The sequence below is a fragment of the Rhineura floridana genome, chromosome 11, assembly GCF_030035675.1.
Source record: "Rhineura floridana isolate rRhiFlo1 chromosome 11, rRhiFlo1.hap2, whole genome shotgun sequence".
NCBI classification, from domain to species: domain Eukaryota; kingdom Metazoa; phylum Chordata; class Lepidosauria; order Squamata; family Rhineuridae; genus Rhineura; species Rhineura floridana.
Genome location: NC_084490.1, coordinates 20,015,749 through 20,031,361, shown reverse-complemented (window position 1 = coordinate 20,031,361; position 15,613 = coordinate 20,015,749). Strand labels below are relative to the sequence as shown.

Here is a 15,613-nt window from a genome sequence, read left to right as displayed (position 1 = left end):
GTGTGTGCTTCTCTCATTCTTGCCTCCAATAAAAAAGATTTTACAGGGCTTATTGTGGCCTCCAAAACCTAAATGCATGTATTGTGAGAAACTAAGCCTCTCTCAAACCACTTTTAACTCTTTTAATAACTAGAGCTGCATACACACCATACATTTAAATCACCCCCCCAAAGAATGCTGGGAACTATAGTTTACCCCTCGTTGTTGTTATGTGCCTCCAAGTCGACTACGACTTATGGCGACCCTATGAATCAGTGACCTCCAAGAGCATCTGTCATGAACCACCCTGTTCAGATCTTGTAAGTTCAGGTCTGTGGCTTCCTTTATGGAATCGATCCATCTCTTGTTTGGCCTTCCTCTTTTTCTACTCCCTTCTGTTTTTCCCAGCATTGTCTTTTCTAGTGAATCAAGTCTTCTCATGATGTGTCCAAAATATGATAACCCAGTTTCATCATTTTAGCTTCTAGTGACAGTTCTGGTTTAATTTGTTCTAACACCCAAATTTATTTATTTATTTATTTATTTTCATTTATATACCGCCCTAAGCCTGACGGCTCTCTGGGCGGTGTACAATTTCTCTTTTTCACAGTCTATGGTATGCACAAAGCTCTCCTCCAACACCACATTTCAGATGAGTTGATTTTTCTCTTATCCACTTTTTTCACTGTCCGACTTTCACATCCATACATAGAAATCAGGAATACCATGGTCTGAATGATCCTGACTTTGTCGTTCAGTGATACATCTTTGCATTTGAGGACCTTTTCTAGTTCTCTCATAGCTGCCCTCCCAGGTCCTAGCCTTCTTCTCATTTCTTGACTATTGTCTCCATTTTAGTTAATGACAATTTACCCCTCACAGAGCTACAATTCCCAGCACCCATGACAAACTACAGTTCCTACTATTCTTTTGAGGAAGTCATGCACTTTAAATGTCTGGTGCATATACAGCCTATGTCTATCTCCAGCATAAGAGGACAATAAAACTATAATTTCCTATTGTTAATGAGGAAAAACAAAATGGATCCCCCACCTCCCAAACTTTAAGACACATTGCCAGGGAGCCAGAATTTTGGCGAGGATGAAAGATTAATACATACTTCTGTCTGCGAATGAGTTCACGGGATTCCAATGAATAGGCATGACGGTCGCCTTCTAAGAGACGAAACTGACGCTGGAGTTTGGCCAACTCGCTTTCGGCTAGCAGAACACAATGCCAGTGAAACAACAGGAGGTTGTGGGGAAACAGAGGAAATAAAGGTGGTTAGAAAGTCCAGAATAATGGCTTTCTTTATGAAGGCTGGAGGGTAGGGACCTATGAAAAGCCACATCTATCACACCTGGAGAAAGAATTTAGGGTAGAGACTAGTGTGGTCAACAATTCAGAAAAGAAAGGAACTTCCATGCTGTGTTCGGCACAGATCTGAAGTGCACAATCAAGAGCAAGTTAATCACTCCCAATGGTATTCCGTTTGTGTAATTAACTCCAATTAGCTTTGTTAAGCATGAGACAAAGAGTTGTTTTTAAGAGAGCCAAAAAAAGGTTTTTGGAGAGGCTTTGGTGTCTCTTTTTTTGTCCCATGGTCACTTCTGATCAAACAGGGCTTGCAGGTTTCTGCAATAATACAAAAGCCACACTATACATTTAAGGTGCTCTTATGCCTCTTTAAGAGTCATGAACAGTGACTGCTAACATGGTATGAAGAGTGCCTTAAACGTATTGTATGGATGTGAAGGCCTGTTTTCCTAAGGGAAATTATCCAACGAAAAACAAACCAAACAAGCAAACACGCATGCACACACAAGTGTCAGTGACCTCCACCTAGACAAAGACCTCTTTGGCCATTATCAGCTTTCTAGATGAGGCCATCCTTCGGTCTTCGGAGCCTGGCCAGTTTGGGGGAAATCAGCAGAGCTGCTTTTGCGCTTCTGATCTAGGCAGCCCAGATGTGTGGTGTGCTTTAGACTTTGCTGATCCCAGATGTCAGGGACTGATTGTGGGAATGACTGAGGAACAGAAGAGACAGCCAAGGAGGTAGCAATGCCTGTTTTTCTTTCCTCATGCCATTATTGCATTTATGATCAGGTGCTGATAGCACCAGGAATGCACACAGCTACTGAATGAATGAACTCTTATTCTACCTACATGGCCCTGCACCCACCTTGTCTTATGGATTCCTGTCCTTGGTGACAGACAGGCTCTAATTTGGCTTCTCGACTGCCATTTTTGCTCAGCCTCAGCAGAGTTAATGACTCACTCTCTAGATCCTCACACAGCTACTGACTCATCCCCACATGTGTCCCCCGTACGCTAGTCAGGATTTGGACAATTTGTACCTCAGCTACTTTAATTTAGTCCCTGCTGTATTTCAATGCCAATACTCACTTAAGAGGCCTGGTTCAAAGAGCAGTTCTTAAAGTTAACCAAGACATGTGGAAAAAAGCCAAGGTGCCCTGGTTCCGTCTCTTTGGCCTCATTCTTTGGATACAAAGGCCTTATTTCTTGTCTCTCTATTCCCTCTCAAGAGCTACCTCCCTTGGCAACATTTTAGTTTGGCTTGAAAAAATATCCCTCACCCCCAATTTGATTCAACTGTCAGAGAAGCAAAGATTCTCTTAGCTTAATTTTTTCCCTTCCCTCCATCCCTCCTGCCATATTTGCAGTATGGCCTAATACATTCAATTTGCTTCAGTTGGGCTTGGATTCTGCGAGAGTCTGATTTAGTCATGCACATTTCACTGCAGGGAGTTAGCTACCAGCATAAACCTTCTCAGCAACAATCTTTCCTGTTGTTGGCTTCATGGCTTTCCACATACGTGGATTGGTGCAAGACCACAGCAATACCTCCTATAAGCAGAGGTTCAGGTTGAGAAGCACCATGGTAAGTTCTCTTATCGCAATAAAGTTTGCCCTGTCCTCAGTGGAATATCCATGTAATGTTAATGCATTAAAACATGCAGGAATTCAGAGAAGCCTACACTAAGCCTAAATTTCAAAAGTTTAACTGCTGTCACTTCCCAAAGTTTGGGGTGGAAGGATGAAGGCTTTTCCCCCCTGTGAGGAAAAGCAGCAGAAGCCGAAACACTATGAGAAGGGTAAGAACACTTTGGATTTCCCCCCATATCAATCACCTTGAAGGAAGCAATATTCCAGTTAGCCAAGCAAAACTAAGGCAGGCCTTCACCAAATCTATTAGCCAGGATTGATAAACGGAACCTCCATGTTCAGAGGCAGCAGACCTCTAAATGCCATAAGTAGGGATTAAATATGGACCATCACTTCCATGCTCTGCTTGTGAGCTTCCGAGAGCAACTGGCCAGCTGTCAGAAACAGAATGTTGGACTAGATCAACTTGGTCCACTCCAGGGGGACCCTTATGTTCTCAGTAAAAACAAATTAGAACAGAGAAAGCGAGCCAGAGAATAACTCTTTCTGCTTCCCATTCCAATGAGAATATTCCATCAGATGACACGGGATCACAACACAAGGTCTGTCTAGAGGATCTAGTGTTACAAGCATCCCAAACCAATGTTCTCAAGTGTAAATTCTGGCAGTGCAAATGTTCCTACAACAGTATCCTCGCACTTCCCTCTGTAGGAAATTACCAAGGCCTTCCAGGTCCACATCACTGCCTTCTGAGCGGAGGCTTGAGGCGGATTTGAAGAATGGCATCTTCACTTTCTTCCTGCTGATAGAATGAGAAAACACAGAGGGAGAGAGGGAGGCAGGTGAGAATCACTGTTATCATCTGAAAATAACTAATTCATGAAAGACAGTGCAGTGTACTAGATAAAACATTATACCTGGGAGACCCAGGTTTGAATCCTAGAGTCATGAAATTTCCCATTGTAATCTTGGGCCACTATCTCTTATCCAAACCTAGCTTTTCCAAAGCTATGGATTGCAAAGCCTGAGCAAGTCGGTCACAGGCTTTATAAGTAAACCCAAAATAATTATTGCTTTTAATCCTTAACTGGTATGATGAATACCTCTTACAACTTTTTGTTTGGTAGGCATATTATAATGCTGTGTTGATACTTGTAACCGAATGTCAGGAAGGCTAGTCTTACATTTTAACATTTGAGAACCGCTATCTTGGTGGCAGATCCGGTGACAGTTCACCACAAGGTGCTCGTACTGGGAGTTGTTTTGAGTGACTGTTACAGCTTGCCTCTGATGCGCTGTTGCCAAAGGCAGCACCTGCACATCAGAGGTGATCTGTAATAGTCACTCAAAACAATTCTCTGTATGAACACCTTGCGGCGAATTGTCACTGGATCTGCTCTCAGGATTAGTTAATAGTTACGCCAAGGGTGATTTGAAGTTTGCTTAGTCAAAACAGAGAATATCTTTATCCTGTGTATCAATAATGATCTGAGACTATGTCTGACAACCATAAGAACATAAGAAGAGCCTGCTGGATCAGGCCAGTGGCCCATCTAGTCCAGCATCCTGTTCTCACAGTGGCCAACCAGGTGCCTGGGGGAAGCCTCCATTAAACCCTCCATTGACTTACTTGCTGGCAAAATGCAAGCTCAGCCACCACACTGATACTTGCCAAAATAGACTTTATTGTGAATAAAACTATTATAAATATTCTTAATTTGTTTTATCTACCACTGTTTGTGTAACCATATGTTTTTAGAAAATTTTTATAGTGTATGAAGCAATATCTAGCAATATCACATGGTTGGTGTTCTTACATTCCAATAAACAAAACTGTGAATGTTTAAGTACTATAAATAGTTCAACAAATTCCACATTAATAGGGGTGCTAAGTAAAATTTTGCTTGGCTGCCTCAAGTAATGGTCATTAAATAGGCAACCTTGTAGTTAAAATGCCTGAAGCTGCTAAAGGCTAAGGTCGAAAATTCATGGGTCACCATGCCAAGCAGATTTGGACTTGTGAGTTACTGTACCAAAAAGTACACTACCCTATAGGGTTGTTATAAGTATAAAAGGCAAGGGGGGGCAAGAGACCCACATATGCTGTTCTGTGCTCCTGGCCTAGCCTACCCTATAGGGTTGCTGTAAGGATAAAAGGAATTTCCAGTAGATAGAGCAGGTGACCCTTTTGAAGCCCTTGTCACACTGTGGAACAACGAGACGTGTCAGACTCTTAACATGGTTGCCCCTGATCGCCCTCTCTGGGACTGTGGAGCCCAGTTTGCACCTTGGTACACCAGTGAGCTAAGGGCAATCAAACAGGCTGGACGACGGCTAGAGCGTAAGTGGCGAAAAACATCCTGTGAGGCTGATCAGGCAGGAGTAAAACATCATAAGGCAGGTGGTGGTAAAGGCGACAAAGAAGGTTCACTTCTCTGCCTCCATCACATCCCCAAGTAGCTGTCCAGCTGAGCTTTTTTGTATTGTCAGGGGTCTGTTGACATCCACTCCATGAATTGGAGTTTTAGGCCCTTCGGAGGCCCACTGTGAATCGTTTGCAAGGCACTTTGAGGGTAAAGTTGCTCTCCTCCGTAGCAATCATGATGCCCCATCCACATCTACTGTAGTTCCCAGTGAGGTGTCCAATGCAACACCTGTGCAACTTCTTGGGATCAGTTTCAGTTGATGCAGCCTGATGACATGGACAAGATGCTTGCGACAATGTAGCCAGCAATGTGTCCTCTGGACTCTTACCCTTCTTGGCTTATTAAAGCTTGCTGAGGGGGTATGACCAAGTGGATCCAGGGTGTGGCCAATGTGTCATTGTGGGAGGGAGTGGTCCCAGCCGCCCTAAAAGAAGCGGTAATCTGACCACTCCTGAAAAAGCCCACCCTGGAGTTGGATCTACAGTAGGGCCCTGCTTCCTGGCGCTTCACTTCCCAGCATTCCGCTAGTGCAGTGGCTTTCGTTTTCCATTTTAAAGCTGATTTTTGCTCTTTTGCGACGTTTTGCGACGTTTTGGCGTCATTTTCCTAGACCTAGACTCCGATGTTATGACAGATGAATCCATTGAAGTGTCCAGAACACGGTCTTGTCTTTCATTATTGGATGAGTTTCAGTTGGTGCAGCTTGAGGAAGTGGACAAGGTGCTTGGATTGGTGCGGGCAACCACGTCTGCTCTAGATCCTTGTCCATCTTGGGTAGTGAAGGCTAGCAGGACTAGTACCACCGGCTGGGCCAAGGAAGTGATAAATGCCTCCTTGAGTGAGGGAGTAGTCCCTAGTAGTCCCAAGGAGGCAGTAGTGAGACCTCTTTTAAACAAACCTTCCTTAGACCCAGATAACTTGAACAATTATAGACCGGTGGCGAATGTCCCCTTTTTGGGCAAGGTTCTGGAGCGGGTGGTCGCCGGTCAACTCCAGGTGCTCTTGGATGAGACCGATTATCTGGATCCGTTTCAATCCGGTTTTAGGCCTGGTTTTGGCACTGAAACAGCCTTGGTCGCCCTGTATGATGACCTCTGTTGGGAGAGGGACAGAGGGAGTGTGACTCTGTTGATTCTCCTTGATCTCTCAGCGGCGTTTGATACCATCGACCATGGTATCCTTCTGGGGAGACTTGCGGAGTTGGGAGTTGGAGGCACTGCCTAGCAGTGGTTCCGCTCCTACTTGGCGGATCGTCGCCAGAAGGTAGTACTTGGGGAACATTGCTCGACACCTTGGACTCTCCATTGTGGAGTCCCTCAGGGGTCGGTTTTGTCCCCCATGCTTTTTAACATCTACATGCAGCCTCTGGGTGCCGTCATCAGGAGTTTTGGAGTGCGTTGCCACCAGTACGCTGATGACACGCAGCTCTATTTCTCCTTTTCATCTTCTACAGGTGAGTCTGTGGATGTGCTGAATCACTGCCTGACCGCGATAATGGACTGGATGAGAGCTAATAAACTGAGACTCAATCCAGACAAGACTGAGACACTGTTGGTGAATGCCTTCCCTGCCCAGATGGTGGATGTTTACCCTGTTTTAGATGGGGTTACACTCCCCTTGAAGGAACAGGTTCATCGTCTTGGGGTTCTTTTCGATCCTTCCTTGTCTCTTGAGGCGCAAGTGGCCTCGGTGGTAAGGAATGCGTTCTACCACCTTCGGTTGGTAGCCCAGCTACGCCCCTATCTGGACAGGGATGACCTCGCCTCAGTTGTTCATGCTCTGGTAACTTCTAGGTTGGATTACTGTAATGCGCTCTACGTAGGGCTGCCCTTGAAGACAGTTCGGAAGCTTCAGCTAGTGCAAAACGCAGCAGCCAGACTGCTGACGAGGACCAGCCGGTCAGCGCATATAACACCTGTTCTGGCCCGTTTGCACTGGCTACCCATTTGTTTCCGAGCCAGATTCAAGGTGCTGGTTTTGACCTATAAAGCCTTACACGGCGTGGGACCGCAGTATCTTGTGGAACGCCTCTCCCGCTATGAACCGACCCGGTCACTTCACTCAGCATCTAAGGCCCTCCTCCGGGTACCAACCCATCAGGAAGCCCAGAGGACAGTTACTCGATCTAGGGCCTTTTCTGTAGTGGCCCCCAAACTGTGGAACAGCCTCCCCGAAGAAGTACGCCTGGCGCCGACGCTTCTATCTTTTCGGCGCCAGGTTAAGACCTGGCTATGCTCCCAGGCATTTTAAGCGTTTAATGTTATAATTTTAAATCTTTTTTTGTTTGCTGTTTATGTTTACTGTTGGTAGGTTGATTTTATTGTGATATTCTGTATTTTAATCTTTTGTACACCGCCCAGAGAGCCACTCGCTATGGGCGGTTTAAAAATGAAACAAACAAAACAAACAAACAAAATTTTCGTGCGATGGCCCCATTATAGTCAATGGGGTTCCACTTTACGGTGATTTCCGCTTTACGGCGGAGGCCTGGTCCCTAACCCACTGTATAAGCGGGGTCCTACTGTATTGGTTTGTGACAACTACCGCCCCATCACAAATGCCGCCGTTTTAGGGAAGATGATTGAGGGTTGTGGCATAGCAATTGCAAGTACTCTTGGATGAAACAAATTATCTTGACCCATCCCAGTCTGGGTTCAGGCCTGGTTATGAGACTGAATTGGCTTTGGTCACCCTGATAGATTACCTTTATCAGGAGAAGGACAGAGGGAGTGTAACCCTGTTATTCTTGCTTGATCTTTTAGCAGCTTTTGATACTATTGACCATCTTATGCTTCTGAGCCGACTTGGTGAGATGGGTATCGGAGGCACTGTTTTACAGTGGTTCCGATCCTACCTCCAAGGTTGTTTTCAGATAATAGCATTGGGGGATTGACTTTCAGCCTCCCTGGCGGTTGTGCTGTGGGGTGCCGCAGGGTACCATCTTGTCCCCCATGCTGTTTAACCTCTATATGAATCCCTTGAGAGAGGTCATCAGGAGATTTGGGGTGAGGTGTCAGCAGTACTCTGATGATACCCAGCTCTATTTCTCTGTAACATCTGAATTGTGAGAGGCCATGCAAGCTGGATGAGGTCCAATAAACTGAGTCTGAATCAGTAGTGTAGTGGCAAATTCAGAAGTGCAGGGTCCCTTCATGATAGTACACCCTGTCTCCCTGTTTTTGCTGCTGGGTTGAGAATAAGATCTTTGTTAATGCCTTCTCCCACAACAACCCTAGGAGCCAATCAGCATGAACAGGGAGAGTGTTAGCTACTGAGAAGAGTCCTCTCAGTGATTGACTCGCCTTCTTTCACTCTGATTGGCTCCAATCAGCAGGAAAGGACAATTAAACACTTTAGAAGACTCTTCTCAGTGACTAACACACTCCCCTTTCATGCCAATTGGCTAGTACGATGCTGGAGACATAGGGACCCTGCTAGGACCCTGCTCCCAAAAAAGTAAGGGGTCTAAAACCTCCAAGACCCTGGATGACTACGTCCCTGGTCTGAATCCTAGCAAGACAGAGGCGCTGTGGGTTGGCAGTTCCTGAGTTCAGATAATTGGTCAATTGCTTGCTTTGGATGGGGGTTGTACTCCCTCTGAAAGAGGTTCGTAGTCTGGGGGTGCTCCTGGATCCATCTTTGTCGCTAGAGACCCAGGTGACCTCAGTGGCTAGGAGTGCCTTTTACTTTCAGCTGGTAAGACAACTGTGGCCTTTTGTGGACTGGGATAGCCTGACCACTGTTGTCCATGCAGGTTGGATTACTGTAATGCGCTCTGTGGAGCTGCTCTTGAGAATGGTCTGGAAGCTGCAGCTGGTGAAAAACATGGCAGCGCTACTGCTCAATGGGGCAAGGCATTGCCAACATGTTACCCCGCTGCTGAAAGAATTGCACTGGCTGTCCTTTAGGGACCGGGCCAAGTTCAAGGTTCTGGTTTTGGTGTACAAAGCCCTACGCATCTTGGGACCAGGATATCTGAAAGATTATCTTACCCCTTATATACCCATTCAATCACTGTGCTCTACAGGTGAGGGCCTCCTACAGATACCATCTTTTCAGGAGGTCCATAGGAAGCAGACCTTTTCTTTGGAATGCCCTTCCCTGAAACATTAGACAGGCATCATCTCTATTATCTTTTCAGCACCTACTGAACCCCTTCCCTTTCAACAAACCTTTTAAGTAGAGACCTTACCCCAGTCTACATCTGTTTTGGAATTACTTTTTTAAAAATGATTTTAAGGATGCTTTGTTTTAATATGTTTTTAAAAGTGCTTTGTTTTTAAGATGTTTTAGGCAGTCCATTTCCATTTCAGAGTGTTTGTAGTGTTTTTGTTTGCCATCCTGGGCTCCTTTGAGGTACAAGGGTGGGTTATAAATTTAATAAATAAATAAATAAATTGAAAGGGGGGGCAAGAGACCCATTTATGTTGTTCTGAGCTCCCTGAATAAAAAAGTAAATAGTATAAATTAAACCCTTGCAAGCATCTCCAGTGCAACAGCTGTTCATGTAAGCATAAGCCTTGAAAACTAGAAACTGACAAATGTTTCTAGAGTGCACAAACCTAGTAATGCCCACCTCCTTCTCCTCACAGGTTCATTTGATTGGCTGAGGAACCACATATGTAGCTAGCAAGGTTTCTTGTTGTTTTATTTTACAATTGCACTGTAGTTGCCTGCAAGGCTCAAGAAGCAAGCCACTTTTCATTTCCCTTTATTACATTCATTGCTCTCTCATGGACCACCTGAATGACTACCAAAATCTATGGGTGGTTTAAAAACTACAGTTTGAAAAAAAATACTGTCGTAACATCTCAGTAGAACCACCCTTTCCAAAAAAGACAAACCATTGGTACCCAAACCAAGACACACATGCCGCTTTATTTATTAAGGATGTATCCCCTCCAAAAATTTTACCACCACAACAAGCTTCTGAAGGAAGTCCAGCTGAGATAGAACCATTTCCTCAAGGACATGCAGTATAGTCCACTAGAATTCACTGTTTCCCTAGGTCCTTGCCCAAACTTGCATCCGCACATCTCCTCCTAAATCAAAAGACCAACCCTAACCTCCACACACACAGCACTGCCCCTACAATCTTTCCATGCAGATTCATCCTATGACTACTTTCCCTACACCAGTGGTTCCCAAACATTTTCCCCCATGGATCACATGAAAATTGCTGATTAGCTTGGTGGACTGCTTAATGATTTTTCTGCCTTTTGTAGCAATTGTATGCACTATGCTAGATACTGTATGATTTTTAATTGTATTATTATTGCTTCTTTTATTTCTTATATTGTACCATTTGCATTCCATATAATTCAAATTGTATTACAACAAAATACAATATAATAATAAAAGGAACAATACAAATACAATTAAAAAGAATATGAATATTTAATGCAGACATGCCATGGACTGCCTGAATGAAACTCACAGACCACAGTTTGGGAACCCCTGCCCTGCAGCTAAACACCTTCTTATCCAGAACTGTTAAAACTGCAGCTTTCACAGCATCTGCGACCTGAATTAAAGCAGCCCCCCTCCCTCTGCGACCTGAATTAAAGCAGCCCCCCTCCCTCTGCAACCTGAATTAAATCAGCCCCCCTCCCTCTGCAACCTGAATTTAATCAGCCCCACCTCCCACTCCAAAAGCAATAACTAGAAGTACCTTTGCTCCCTACTGGAGAGCCGCTATGACAAATACACAATTTGTGTTCAGGCAGTCAGTTTCTGGGATGCTCTGGTGCAACCTCCCGGACTCCCCTGCCACCATGACACGTTGCCTTTGTCAACTTAGTTGTTAGCAACCATCTCCAGGAAATGCATCAGCTGTTCACCAATCCTAATGAAAGATGAGAGGTGGGGAGAGAGGAAAAAGAGAGCAGGTTAGAAAGGCATTATGAGGATTCCTGGGTTCTTTGAAAGGGTAATCTAGGAAACCAGTTAAAACAGCAGGCAAAAGCTGGAGAACAGGATTCCTGGGTATATTTGATGCGGCAAAACAGGTTGAGGGTTGCAGTTGAGCTCACAGAGGAGACTGTGGTGTAATACTTAGACCCAAGAAAGAAAGAACATAGTATCTTGAACTCTCAAAGATGAAGGGGGATTAAGTGTGTGAGAGAGTTGTAGACCAATGGCTCCTGAATTTGCTGGGAAGGCAATAGGGTCTAGTGAGTTACAAGAGCATGCTGGAATTCACACATTTGTCATGAAAGTCAGGAAACACTGAGACTTATGTAGGAACATCTGGCTAATTTAAATCCATTTTTTTCTCCTTTCCCTACCCCATCTTATACTTTGCAATCCCTCCCCTACACCCTATGGTTCTTTAATTTTCCAAATGCTCTACAGGGTCCTAAGATTTTCAGGTGTACACAAAGACCCTATCAGGATATATCATAATTGTCAGCTCATCTTATTCCATGGATTTCTCAGGTCAGTTGTCTAGACTGCAGTGTTTCTCATCAATTTCTACCATTTTTCATACCAGTGGGTTGCCCCTTCTTTTCCCTCCCCTGTTCCCCACCCCACCCCGTCCAGGCTGCTTCCTTCTCCAGAGGTAAGACTTTAACAAAACAAAATTTTGGATCACCTTATTTTCAGCTAACCTCTCCTCTGGTGCAAATCTGACTCTTCTCCTGTGACATGTTCATGCTTTCCCCATCCTTGTGTAATCTGACTAATATAGGCAGTAAAACCCACGAGTAGAGACACATCTATATTCTGTATGGTACCTTACACAAAATTGCCGCTTTATTTTACCAGTGACTTTAAAACAGAAATTTAGAATTTTCCCATTTACTTCCTCTCTCACCAGGAAGTGCTTAATTTCTGTGTGCCAGGCCACAGAGCCAGTTAAAAAGAAGATGGCAACCCTACCTAGCATGGATTGTTGGCAGGCACTAAGTAAATGCTGTCCTTGTTGCCAGCATGTTATGTCAAAGCCTGAACATACCAAGATCCAAGACATGAGATTCCAGTTATCAACCAAGCTGAGGGTCACAGCTCACTCCAATATTGTAAAAGATCATGCTATGATCCTGTGAGGTCATATAAAGTCTGGCAGCACCAAAGATCCTGAAAGGATGTGTTGATATGGTGTGGTGGTTCCGAGTGTCAGGATTTAAGTCCCCACTCAGCCTTGAAGCCCACTGGACAGTCTTGGGCCAGTCACTGTCTCTCAGCCTAACCTACCTCACAGTTGTTCAGCGGATTAAATGGAGAAGTGGCGAACCATGTACACCCTTGGAAGAAAAGTCAGATATATATATATATAATATCAAAATACTAATGTCTTTGAAAGTCATATGCCAGTTGCTAAGCCCCAGCAGGTGACCCCAAAGACTGACCTCACCAAAATTCTATAGAATCATGCCAAGGCCTTACAAGTTTGCCTGAACCCCCCGACCTCCTCGATGCTGGTATGCCATGCTAAACCCCCATGTAATTATTTCATTCTGGGGCTCAGACACACTGCAACGCCTACACTAGTCATGGCAAATTCCTTTCAACGTGTCAGCCCTCAAGGTCCTGGAAGGCTACAGTAAAGTCATGTGATACTGTACGAAGTGAAACCCGTAGGTCTTGTTAATCACAGTCAACCCCAAAGTGCCCTTGCCTCCTCCCCTCCAGCACTATTCAAATCACACAGAGGATCCAAGCAGCCCCGTAAGCCCCACCCCTTCCAGTAAGCCCTTCCCCTTACCTTACAGGCCTGCATTCCCACTGCGCATGTGCGAGTTTAACAGTTCCTTCCTTCCCCCTCCCTTCTAAGCCCCTCGACTTCCCACTCTGTTCTAAGCTCATGCGTACTGTGAGTTTTCGTAGCTACGGGGGGGGGGACGTGTGTGAAGGACGACGATGCAGGAGGGTTGCCATGGCAACTTTCCATCACCAATGGCCCATGCAAAACCACATCCCTTCCTCAGTTTGTTCTGCCGCTGCTGGTTGCCGTGGAAACGGTTTCAGAAAGGAAGCGAGCCCGGACTAGAAGATAACGGGGCACTGGCAAAGGGAAATATGACAGGCTTTGGATGGGGCAGGAAGAGAGCTGTGAGAAGGGGAAACTTTGCAACAGCCCCTCGATTTCGAGGGGAAATTTTGTATCGAGAAACGGCCAGAAATTTAGCCTTGCTGCTTGTCTGGCAAAATATAAACTCCCCCCACTTCCTTCCACTCATACATTAATACACAACATTAGAATATTATTATTTCAATGTATATTACTTTGTGACTTTTTATTATTTATTATTTCTGTGATTTCTTTTAAGTGAAGGGCAGGATTAATATCTCTTATATCTTACCTTTCCTCCCAGTAAGCTCAAGGTAGTGTACATGGTTTTCCCCTTCCCCATTTTATCCTCATAACAACCCTGTGAGGTATGTTAGGCTGAGAGACAGAGATTGGCACAAGGACACTCTTAACTCTGGCTTTGCAGGCCCTAGTCTGACACTCTAACCACACTAGTTATGTTTCTAGTTCTCATGATTATGGAGGAGGAAAGAGTAGTGACTAAAGCATAGTTTCTAGTCCTCATGGTTGCAAAGAGACAATATTAAAACAGAATACATGCACTCTTAGGAACTGGGAGATTATATAATAGTTGCAGCCATACCTTTATAAGCAAACCTTTTCCTGTGGCTACGCACCCTACCATGTGACATGTCAGATTGGGGTAGGAAGACAGCCTCAGACTATTCAGATAGCTGTGTGCATCATAGCACTGCATTTTCTAGATGGGGATGACAGATCTGTTTGGGGGACCTCACAACACCAGATGTCTCCAGCTCTGCCCTTATATATAGATATCATGCAATGTTACTTAATTGAAATATGGTAAAAGTCATATCCAGCATTGCACAAGTCCCTGAAACATAATATAAAATAGTGTAGTGTATGTCATCTGCTGATCTTTTACCTCTGGTTTGGCAGGGATCTGGGGTAGGTCTGAACGCTGGCTGTGCAAAAGTATTGTAAATAGTATATTTACAAACGGAGCCAGTGTGGCGTAGTGGTTAAGGTGTTGGACTATGACCTGGGAGACCAGGGTTTGAATCCCCACACAGCCCTGTGGGCCAGTCACTGCCTCTCAGCCTCAGAGGAAGGCATTGGTAAACCACCTCTGAATACCGCTTACCATGAAAACCCTATTCATAGGGTCACCATAAGTCGGGATCGACTTGAAGCAGTCCATTTTTTCCCATATTTACAAACTAATGTTTCTAAAAGGAGATAATTTATAGCTCTCCCCCTTTTAGGTTCAGGACAGGCAGCAAAATATATTTCTCGGTCTTAATAACAATTTTTGATTGTCACTGTTAGTCCCATTATGTAGATGGGGTAAGGAGGCACAGGAATTTGTTCAAGCCAGCTTCATTGCTGAGGGATCACTGTAAGTAACAAAAGTCAAACCCATGTGCCATCAGAGTGAATGTACAGTACTTAAATGTGGCTGGATCACACTTGGATTGGGAGTTACACTTCTGATTGATCTATCAAGAGTCCTGAATCTGGAACTCAGGTTGAATTTTGGTATGGGTTTTATTGTGTGTTCAGACGCTGAAATTTGCTTCGATAATTTGGAGTAATTGCTTCTGTGTCCAAGAATCAGTATCCAAAAATTACAGATAACCTTTGATGGTCCCTGATCAGTGGAAACTAGTTTATTAGGGCAATTGGGGCACCGCCCCTCCAAACATATCCACCCTCAGCCAGCCGCCACCTGCCTGTCTTCTTACTTACAACCAGTCTAGGGGTACCACTGGCTATCAGCTTCCTCCAGCTTAGTTTCAGTGTTGCCACTGTAACCTGCTGTTGGTCTCCCTGCCTTCTACCCCACCAGTCCCAATGGGCACCAGCAACCCCTGAGACCTGTGATAGGCTTGTTCTATGCTTGCAGCAGATCATGGAGGTAGAAGTCCTTAGGGGATAGAACGGACTGTACTAGTTCCAACTGCAAGTGGAGGATCTTATAGATCATCAAATACTTCTCTACAATTTTATTTATTTATTACATTTCTACCCCGCCTTTCGTTTCATGATTGAAACCCAAGGCAGCTTTACATACGGTTCGCAGGCAGTCTCCCATCCAGGCACTGACCAGACCTGACCCTGCTTTGCTGGCCTCATGTGCCTTCAGACCATATCCAAAAATCCCCTTAAGTAGAAAAATAGCATAGCAGAAAACCAACAGGAGCATTGTTACGGTGTGACTTAATGAAGACCTGAGTCCCAGTTCTTTCATGTGAGAAAAAAATGTAAATGTACTGCCTTCAAGTCGATTCCAACTTATGGCGAC

General features: G+C 44.7%; 1 protein-coding gene across 9 annotated transcripts in view; it reads right to left on the bottom strand.

Moving 5' to 3' along the window:
• The window catches only part of ODAD1 (outer dynein arm docking complex subunit 1), a 36,423-nt gene extending 23,334 nt beyond the window's left edge, over positions 1-13,089 (bottom strand). The window contains exons 1-5 of one of the 9 annotated variants that reach the window (XM_061588738.1): positions 12,665-12,933; positions 12,510-12,559; positions 10,984-11,157; positions 3,606-3,688; positions 1,100-1,199 (exon numbers count right to left, since the gene is read on the bottom strand). In XM_061588738.1, coding sequence (XP_061444722.1) covers positions 1,100-1,199; positions 3,606-3,672 — 167 coding nt within the window. In that variant the 5' untranslated portion in view covers positions 3,673-3,688; positions 10,984-11,157; positions 12,510-12,559; positions 12,665-12,933. The other 8 variants (XM_061588739.1, XM_061588742.1, XM_061588737.1 and 5 more) reach the window with 8 other exon arrangements.
• Positions 13,090-15,613: the final 2,524 nt, after the last annotated feature.